Source organism: Myotis lucifugus, unplaced genomic scaffold (genome assembly GCF_000147115.1).
Source record: "Myotis lucifugus unplaced genomic scaffold, Myoluc2.0 scaffold_4502, whole genome shotgun sequence".
NCBI lineage: Eukaryota > Metazoa > Chordata > Mammalia > Chiroptera > Vespertilionidae > Myotis > Myotis lucifugus.
Window position 1 is genome coordinate 1 of NW_005875550.1, and position 10,500 is coordinate 10,500.

Sequence of the window (10,500 nt, forward strand, 5' to 3'; positions counted from 1 at the left end):
GTGTGCCATCCCATCACCTCTGCTAATTCTAGGAGCAAGTCTCAGGTGCCTCCCGAACTCAAGGAAGGTGAGCTACACAAATGCACGGACATGAGGAGGTAAAAATCATTGGAGGGGTCGCCTTTGGGTCTGTGTGCCACATTATTATCATGAAAACTTGCTGCTTAGAAAAAGGTAAGTGTGTTTAATTTTAGAAATAGTCCTCCATCATTCTAATTAGGTCTTGGTAAATTTCCTGGGTCACATCCTGTCCAAGGTAAAAATCCACATGATTGTAGTGTGGAATACATTTGTAATAAATAAGTCTGGTGATGTTCGGGAGTAAACTTTCAATGTCCCTGGGATCAGCCACAATGTCATGTCCACCACTCCACATTGCTGTTGGCACTTCCATCTTAGTAACGTTGTATAAGGGAGGTGTAAACTAAATACAGGTAAAGAGAGGGAGAGAAAAAAGAAGAGTGTTCACGAAAAATCACATTAGAGAAGTAACAAAATCAGTTTTTAAGCATCTACTTTAAATGTTAAAAATGTGCAGTTAGGATACACTTAGTGATATATAAACATTAAACTGTGAAATTTACTTGAAAACACTTTAGTACCAAAATATGAATTGTAAATTTTAAAAGACCACCATTATATTTTTGATTTGATTTTTGGGGAAATAGAAAAGGATCCTAGAGAAAAGGGACACATTTCTTTGGTGGGGCCATCTTTCTAGTAGCACTTGGACTGGGAATGTGTCCTTTTCAAACAAAATTTTGGATGGGATAAAATAGGACAGATATCAGTACCCCTCCACATATGCAGAAGTCTGGGCCCAGGGAATTATTGACATTTGAGCAGCCTCTTCAGGGAACGTTGAGACCCGTACATAAAAACACACATTTGAAATACAATGTTAAAAAGCCAGCCTGTTACAGAAAAATCGGGCCTGGCAAGTTTTTCCTGCCCCCTTCTTTCTGGTAACAGCACTCATGCTGATTTTACAAATTCCACTCCCCCAATTCCAGGGTAGTCCAGGGGACCAGGCCTGGCCAATTTGTTCTTCATTCTTCTGGCCACAGCGATTATATGAGATGACTAAAACAGGGCCCGAGTTCTCTCTGGAACTTTTTGCTAGAGCTATTAAGAAAAACATTGCCGCCCTAACTGGTTTGACTCAGTGGATAGAGCGTCGGCCTGCGGACTCAAGGATCCCAGGTTCGATTCCGGTCAAGGGCATGTACCTTGGTTGCGGGCACATCCCCAGTTGGGAGTGTGCAGGAGGCGGCTGATCGATGTTTCTCTCTCATCGATGTTTCTAACTCTCTATCCCTCTCCCTTCCTCTCTGTAAAAAATCAATAAAATATATTTTTTAAAAAAAGAAAAACATTGCCTTTTCCTTTGGGTTTGCAGTTGGAAGAACTGTGTGAGCTAGATACATCAGTCACCATCCTACTACTACTGCTATCTTGGAAAGAACTTAAAAATGGAAACAGCATATGAAGGCAGAATTGAGAGAGAAAAAGCAAGAGAGAGCGAACCCCAATGCCAGTGTTTAAGTTCCTGGCTATTGTGAGTTTACCATTGTACATTTTAGCTCAGTAAAGCAGTATAATAGAGTTTGTTTCTGCTACTTGCAACTGGAAGTCTTACCTTTTACCATTTGCTACGGACTAACTTGTTTTCCCTCTAAATTCACATGTTAAAACCCTACCCCAAATATGATTGTGTTTGGAGATAAGGCTTTTAGGAGGTGATTAGGTTAAATCCAATAGGATTGATGGCCTTATAAGGAGGGGAGACAGAGGTCTCTTTCTCTCTCCAAGAGCACACACCGCGGAAAGACCATGTGAGCACATAGCAAGGAGGAGGCGCTCGGCAAGCCAAAGGAAGCCCTCCCCAGAACCCGACAAGGCCGCTGCCCTGTTCTCAGACTTCCGACTTTCAGAACTGTGACAAATACATTTCTGTTGTTTAAGCCACTCAGTTACGGTATTTTTTTAAATCTCAGCCTGAGCAGATGAATATACAATAGTTAATTTTGGCAGCAGTTTACCCTCAGTTTGTTTGGGTTTTTCTTATTTTCTCCCAAAGTCCTACACAAACTTTTCATAGCAAAACCTGAATCACCATTTTAAAAAATAGAATCTGTAAGCTTAATGATAAAGCTAATACCTGTGAGTCAGATCTTATCCAAACAGGTATCTGAGTCTCACATGGTGAGGCCATCATCTAACAGCTTTTTCTGGGGCAGCTATATACTCTTGCTAAAGCAGGGAATTGGTTAATTACAAGAGTAAATGATATATCGCCATAGCATGTTTGTGTGTTTGGGCACACCCACTTACACACATATGACCATAGCAGTTTAGAGGAAAATCGAATTTTTCACACCAATTAAGTTACGCATTTTTACTGTTGTGGTTAATATGGGTGGCACTTTAAATTTGCTATTCAAAAAGTTTCCAAATTTCCTCAGCCCTGATTTGTAAAGCCCTTGTATCTTTTTAAAATTTTTTATTATTATGTTTTAGAGAGAGAGAGACAGAGAGGAAGGGAGAGGGGAGAGAGAGTAACATTGATCTGCTGCCTCTTGAACACCTCCTACTGGGGATCAAGTCCTCAACCTAAGCATGTACCCTACCCGGTTTTCACAGATAATGTCAGGAAATATCTTGACATACCATTCTCTGGCTGATAGCACTGCTTCTTTCTGAGGGGAATATTTCTGTTTGGTGTATCTTTAATTATCCTTTATTGTTTATTAAAAAATGAATAGCAAATGACTTTCCAAGACAGTGTTAATAAGACAGTGTTAGCTTATTTTATGAGAGTTGGATAAGAAGTCAGAGAATATGTTCTAGAAACAAAAATTATGTATCTTTATTTCTCTCTTTAAAATATGGTCTCAAGCGCTAAGAGTTCTTTCTCCTTCCTTCCTTCCTTCCTTCCTTCCTTCCTTCCTTCCTTCCTTCCTTCCTTCCTTTCTTCCTTCCTTCCTTCCTTTCTTCCTTCCTTCCTTCCTTCCTTTCTCTCTCTCTCTCTCTCTCTCTCTCTCTCTCTCTCTCTCTCTCTCTCTCTCTCCCTCTCTCTCTCCCTCCCTCCCTTCCTTCCTTCCTTCCTTCCTTCCTTCCTTCCTTCCTTCCTTCCTCTCTCTTTTTTTTTTGAGAAGATAGTGGAAGAAGAATGGACTTTAGATCCAGAAACCCCTGGATCATATTTTGGTTCTTTACTAGCTAAATAATTTCAAAAATTTACCTAATCCCTCTGAGCCTTGCAAGGTCATTATGAAGATCAAAAATAATGATACAGCACATGGTAAGAAACCAATAAGTAACATCTGATCTACACGAAATAGCTGGCATAGTTTAGGATCTACTAAGTGCTTAATGAGTAGAGACAAAAGTAGGTTTATAGTTGTTCATATGAAAAATAACATGATGAATAATGATAATACAAGAATAAACTGTTTTGCATACTCACAACTGTAAACCTACTTTTGCCCCACCCTATATCTATTAGTTCATTTGCAATATGCAACTGATGATTGTTAGTATCATACCTGTTGGAAGTGTAACATGTTCTGATAAGGGTTTCCCCAATCAAAAGCTTGGAACAGACCAGAATGAAACACCTATAACAAAATAAAAAGAATAAACACATTAAAATGATATAAAAGCATACATTTAGAGACAGTAAACAAGAAATATACAGAGAAGATTGACATTATGTTCCACTTTTTAGCACATGAGAAAATTTCATAAAGACTAATAAGCCAAATAATAACAATGATACAAATTTTATACTAATTAATGAAACTGATTATCAAGCTTATATTCCTCCCTATAATTTTCCAATGAAAATCCTCAGACTGCAATGCCTTTAAGTGTTACAATGCTATACACAGACATTTTTTAAAAGATGCTGAACTGAATGATTCTTAAATATCTTGGCTTAAGGAATTTTTATACATAATTTTTAAAGGCACCACCTACGTAACTCCTACATTAAACAATGACTGCCAGTATTCTTAAACAACTTTAAACCTTTCCATCCTTATCAGGTGGTCCAGGATATTACAATGTTACTCATTATTCTTAAACAATTTTGTTACTATTGAAAGGAATGTTTATTCACAGAACTTCTCAGTGCTTCCTGTGGGAGGTGTGGCATGGCTGTGTCCTTTTGTCGGCAAGGCCAAACATCCTGCCGCCTTATCAGTAATGTGGCCACAGGCTGCATGTCTGAGGTGCCATGCATGCCTATGTTTGCATTTTAATTTTAAATCAGATGTTGGAATAGAAACATTCATACACCTAGGGGTTCCTTTTTCTGTTATTTGCCACCCATGCTGATTAGAAGAGACAGATAATTTTTATCTTTACATCAAGCACTTCATTAAATTATTCTGACTACTCTAAAGGTTTTTTGTTTTGTTTTTTTAACTCATTTATTTATTTAGTTATTTATCCTAACCCGAGGATATTTTTCTATTGATATTTAGAGAGTGGAAGAGAGAAGGAAAGACAGAAATATTGATGTGAGAGGAACACATCGATTGGTTGCCTCCTGCATGAGCCCTGACCTGGGCCAGGGAGGACTCTGCAACTGAGGTACATGCCCTTGACCGGAATCGAACCCAGGATCCTCTGTTTCACAGGCCTATGCTCTATCTGCTGAGCCAAACAGGCTAAGGCTCTAAAGGTTTTTTTCACACTCATTGATTTAAACTTGATTTTTAGTTTTAAATGATTCCCATCAGATTTATATTGACAGAGGCAGCAACCTTTTGTTATTGAAATTCTGCAAATTTTCAACAATGGGAAGCAATAGACTGTACTAGCTAGGAACTTGGATTCTGGCATCAAACCGACCTGGTTTGAATCCAGGCTTAACAGAATATTGAACCGGTGGCCCAGGACAAGATATTTATCTTCTCTAAACCTATTTTTTCACCTGTGAAATAGGAATGACAATAATATTCTTCTTGTAGGTTGTGAAGATTAAATAAGGCAATGCATAAAAACATGTAGCACCTAGGAATGTTCAACAAATCTCTTTTCACTAATATTATTACCATCATCTGCATCTTTGTCTATGTAACTTATGACCAAATATTTTATCCCCCACCTTTATTTCTATCCTGAAGAGTTCTTCCTGCCAGAGAAGGGTACTTTTTAAGAAGAGTCAGCTGTGCATGTGTAAGGGATTGGCTATTTAGAGAGTGGAGGAGAGAGGGAAAGACAGAGAGAAATATCAATGTGAGAGAAACACATCAATTGGTTGCCTCTTGCATGAGCCCCGACCAGGGGCCCAGGCCAGGGAGGAGCCTGCAACTGGAGGAGCCTCCATTTGTAGAATGGAGATATCAATGTCTTTATTGAAAGACTGTTATGAGAATGAATTTGATGTTACTGAATGAAACCATGTACATAAATAGCAGAAGAACACATAGTAAGTGCTCAATAAATATGAAATTGAAGTTGTATTGCCTGGAAGGTCATGCCCATCAGAGAGGCTCCGTCTCCTCACCAGTAGGAGGCCCTATGACTCAAACTTCATTTTCCATATTTGAGTGTGAAGGCTTATCTCCTGAAGGTAGAACTCTTCAAAGAATTTCCAAAACTCTCAACTAGTGTGTCAGGCTATCTATAGCAGTGATTCTAAATTTTAAAGCAAAGAACAGGGTGTAGGTTAAATTCCTAGAGATCTCAGCTATATTAAAACTTTGGGAAGTTCTCTCTCTCTCTTTCTCTCTCTCTCTCTCTCACACACACACACACACACACACACACACACACACACACTTGGGTCAGACAACTATACTAATCGAATTTGACTTACCTTTGAGCTTGTCAAATATTGACTAATAGAGTAATACATGCGCATACAAAGCTGAGGGTAAAAATAGACAACACTAATCTATTTTAATCCCTCCCTAATATTTAATTTTCTCTGAATTATTTCTCTGAATTATTTTCACACTCTGAAATGGCCTATATGCCAACTAGAGGGTGAAATAGTCTATATCATGACACATAAAGTTCTAATAAAGCTAGTGATTTCCAAGAGGAGAAAATACAAGTTTTCCTAGAAAAAGCAGTTTGGAGTAATCTAAGGATCAGAAGTCAGTGAATATGTCTAGGAACCAAGCCCAAACTCCAGACCCGGAAGATGTGAAGACTAGAAGGGTGTTAAGGAAATCCGCATGAGTTTACGCTGATTCTAGACCACCAACTGGACAGTGGCAGGTGCCTGCAAAACCCTGCAGGGAGTTCTCTGGGAGCTCTCCTTGGGGATCTTGCAGAGATGTGCGTGTCTCACATCAGAAACAGGAAGCACGTACCTGGGCCCAGTGTAGCATGTTCTGAACAGATGTTCCTGCCGGACTCTGTGCCATATAAACATCCAAGCGACTCTGTAAAGTAAAGAGATTATGTCTCATTTGAAGGCTCATCATATAATCACATCACAAGTAAATGTGAACATCTTTTCTCTGTTTTTCTTTTAGGAATAAACATATAGCATAACCTCTGAAGACTCATTATCCAAAGAAGCCCACCTTTAAGAACTTTCCCTTCCCTTAGCTCTGTTCTTCTGTCCTGAGCAGTGTCTCATAGAGCCCACAGAGAGCCTCCCACTAGTCAAAGACAGAGGATAATACAGATTTTCTTTCCAGTCTTGCCTGGGACAGGTCTAAGAGGACAAGAAGTCATTGACCTTCTTCTTCACCCGATGTCATGTCCCAAAAGACATTCCGAGAAAGTTGTTCGTTGTAAGACATTGAGAACAAATCTGAATGTTCCCTTTGTCATCTGATTTTTAAAATGTGGTAATATTCTGCAAGGCTCTTTGAAAGTTTGTGGGGCATAATCCATCCAATATTTTAACCTCCATTAACTTTTAAATTTATTCTGAATTTTAAAAACCCTTGATTTTTTTTCATAATTTCAATTGCATTTTTTTTAGTATATAAAAGAGTTATTTTCCACCAAAGTTGACATCAGGAACATCTTGGAGCTTAAAAAAATACAACTACTTATGAGTTACCCAAACCTAGAATCAATATTAAAATCTCTAAGACTGAGTTCTGGACATGTGTATTTTTTCAAAGTTCTACAAACACTCTGCTTAGGTATTCCTGGTTATACTGTACTAAAATAAACATTCTTGCAGGCATTGTAATATTCCATAGTCCAGTACCCAACAGTGAGAAAAAAGGCATTCTTATTATATAAATATACAACAGGGCCTCCCCAATTTATGTTCAACTGTGTTATTTTGTGAAGTCTTTCTTTAGCAAACTCTCAGACCATGTTGAGAAGGAGCTTTTGAAATTATCTCTATTGAGTTTGCTTAAAGGTCTTTTTACTTACCTTTACCTACATGAAATGCTTCCATCTAAGTGATAGGAAAGCATGGATTCCCTAAGATGTGAAAAGGCAGTGGCTAAAGCATGGTTTTGCATAAACAATTTTTTATAAATCTTGCTTGAAAGCAAGGAAAGTGTTAATCAGTGCTTTCACTGACAGAGAGATACAAGTCTCTGGGCAGAATCTGTGACATAGGTGGAAATCAACTTCAGCTTTGTCTCTGGTTACAAACATATCTCCTCCCTGGCTGGGGAGTAAACAGTAACTTCCCCTCTTTTTCATTCCCACTCTTTGGGTCAGCTAGAGGTAACTAAAAAAAGGAAAGGATCTCAGTTAAGCTGGAAAGGACTGGACAAGAACTCTAACATTTATTTGTCTCAATATCCCTTAAACAGTGAATGTATAGCTATCATTGAAGAGCCACCCCTCCATCCCTTTGAGTTAAAGAAGTGGCTCACAAAATGGCCATTTCCACATCACTTATGAAAGTAAAACAAATGATTTAAAAAATAGAGATACCTGAGCTCACTCCCTAAAATTCTACTTCAGTAGGTCTGAGATAGGGCTCAAGCTCAGCAAGATTAATTTCAAAACCATAGCCATAGTCAAAGTGAAGGACTTTTCAGTGTGGTGCTTTGGCCACTAGCAAGAGTTGATGAGAATTTTCAGCAAAAAACCTTCTTCTCAAAACCTCCTACGAAACCAGGTGGACTCAGCTTTGGTGGGAAGCCACGAACATGCTAATCACATTTCCAGAGACAAAAAAAAGGAGATCTTGAATGTAGTTTGTGTGCAATTTATAGTGAAATCTCCTAACTGCTGTTTAACAAAACATTTGCCTTCCCAATCCAACTATTTACACGTACCATGTTTAAGTTTTTTGGATCAAATCCACAAAAAGAAAATAGGAAGTTGCTGCAAATACGATGAAATAGCTTCTGGCTGCACACTTTGGTGGCAATGAATTGTTCAAGAAATGTATGAGGAGAGAACATCTTGTCACCAAATAACACCTGCAAGTTCAATTTAAGACACAATCAAATTTCATAAATGTGCATGTCAAGAGTGGAAAATGAGTGGTAATTCAGATAAGTACTGGACAGAAGATGACATCTCCTCAGTACTTATAACTCAGTGAAAGTGGGAGTTCTGTTAAATTTTGTCCTTGTAGTTCTTCCAACTCACCTCTTTTCCCAAGATCCTTTACTTGGAGTATTTTTGTAATGCCCCCTAAGAAATGAGTCCCCACAGAACACTGTTAAGGCTTTGGCATACGGGATACTTCGGTTTGATTTTGGACTCTGTCTCTTATACCTTAGGAAAGTATTTACTTTCTATTATCCTGAAATTTCTCAACTATAAAATGGAAACTTAATACGCACTAAGTAGGACTGCTGTGAAGATAAAAGGTCATGTTTAAAAGGCACCTCGTGCATTTTCTAGGACCCAGTAAACATTCCAAATACAATGTTATTATTATATTTAGTGACTGACACAGACTTAAAGAGTCATTCCTTGCAGAATCTTTTAATGAACTCTAGAGGCAAAAACTGAACCCAAAGAAATGAATCTCCACTAGTGGAATTTCAAGCAATGTTACAGGTAAGTTTAACTTATCTTTTGAACTTTAAGAAATTTAATTTAATTCTTGAAATTAAAACATAAATTAATATCTAAACTCCTTGCATATAAGTACAATCTTGCATTTTTAAAAAAATAATAACTAGTTTTATAATCTTAGGATAATAAACTAGATATAAAGCTGAAAAGATTTCTTTTTATTCTTAAAACTTTTGGAAACCTCCATTTATAGTAAAAAAAAAAAACAAAAACAAAACCCAAAAAACAACTGTCATATCTCTCTCCTGGAATCCTTCATTAATTGACTAAAAGACAACAATAAATAGCATTTACTTTTATTACACAAATACCTTACAATGTGTTACACTATCTTTGGTAAACTAGATCTAGTAAATTCCTACTGGTTATAATTTGTTAAATTCTGAGCTTAAAAAATAGTTACCTTATACAGTCAAAGATAATCTTCATTCAATGGAATATCTTATATTCCATGGAATATTAATGAAGTATATGATATGTCATGACTTAATATAACCCTTAGTGCCAGAGAGAGGGAGGGAGGAAGGAAATAAGGAAAGAAGGGAGAGGCTACAATATGTTAAACTCATTCAAATCATATCTTTAAGTCTGACAAACAATAATTAACCATTGCAGAAATTATCTAATTTATTCTGGCCTCTTATTCACTTTATCCCAATCAGTGGGTTAATCCACTTAACAAATTGTAACTCTTCCTATATAACTGTCTACATGGTAGTTTAATAATAGTACCTATCTTTTAATAGAATGTCGACATCTATGTTCTCAAGTGTGATAACCTAAATAGATCTCCACAGGAATAAGTTAAAGTAGAAGGCAGGATCTGATCTTACTCAGTGGACATTTTTGTTTTTCATTTACCAATATCTTGGTCATCCACACTTGGCAGAAAATTCATGTGAAAGAAAGCAGCCAATTCAGAGAGTAATCAACCAGGGAAATACTATTGAAGAAAGAGGTTATAGCTATCATAAGGGGTCCTTGTTCTTTGTTCTGACAGTTGACTTTCCTAAAAGACAGAGTGAATTAGCACGGTAGTCTCTGACTTGACTCCATTGCTATGTCCATGCATGAATGACTCAGCTAAACTACCACACATTTACCTAAGAATAAATAATTGCTCTTTTAACCTAAAAGGGAGGGTAATAATGCAGACTAAGTAGCCATATAGCATCCACTTGGAGAGTGATAAACATGCTGACTTGTCACTGTAATTCCAAGTTTGTTCTGGAGGGGGCATGTTTGTCTCATAGCAGTATAGAGATATGCTTTTTCTGTTAACCCTTTTGGCACCTGTATGAGAATTAGAAAAGCCCTCTCCCCTTTTATTCTGCACACATAGCCCCATGCCAGGGCACGTGGCTGGCCAAGCAGAACATGGACTGGATTCAATAGCTGAGCTCTATAAATAGCTACATATTGGATTCGATAGCCTGTTTGGCTGCTAAGGATCTAAGACTGACTTCTTCAGGTTGGCATGGAAAATGACAACATATGAAAAGGGCACTGACCATGGATGGT

At 37.6% G+C, this 10,500-nt stretch overlaps 1 protein-coding gene across 1 annotated transcript; it reads right to left on the bottom strand.

The window, feature by feature from the left end:
- Nucleotides 1–6: 6 nt before the first annotated feature.
- LOC106695907 (lipase member K-like) lies at nucleotides 7–8,368 on the bottom strand. The gene is made up of 4 exons (XM_014450867.2): nucleotides 8,226–8,368; nucleotides 6,333–6,404; nucleotides 3,549–3,620; nucleotides 7–424 (listed from the first exon to the last, which is right to left on the bottom strand). Exons 1-4 carry the CDS (start codon nucleotides 8,352–8,354, stop codon nucleotides 191–193), a joined length of 507 nt encoding a protein of 168 aa, XP_014306353.1. The 5' UTR covers nucleotides 8,355–8,368; the 3' UTR covers nucleotides 7–190.
- Nucleotides 8,369–10,500: the final 2,132 nt, after the last annotated feature.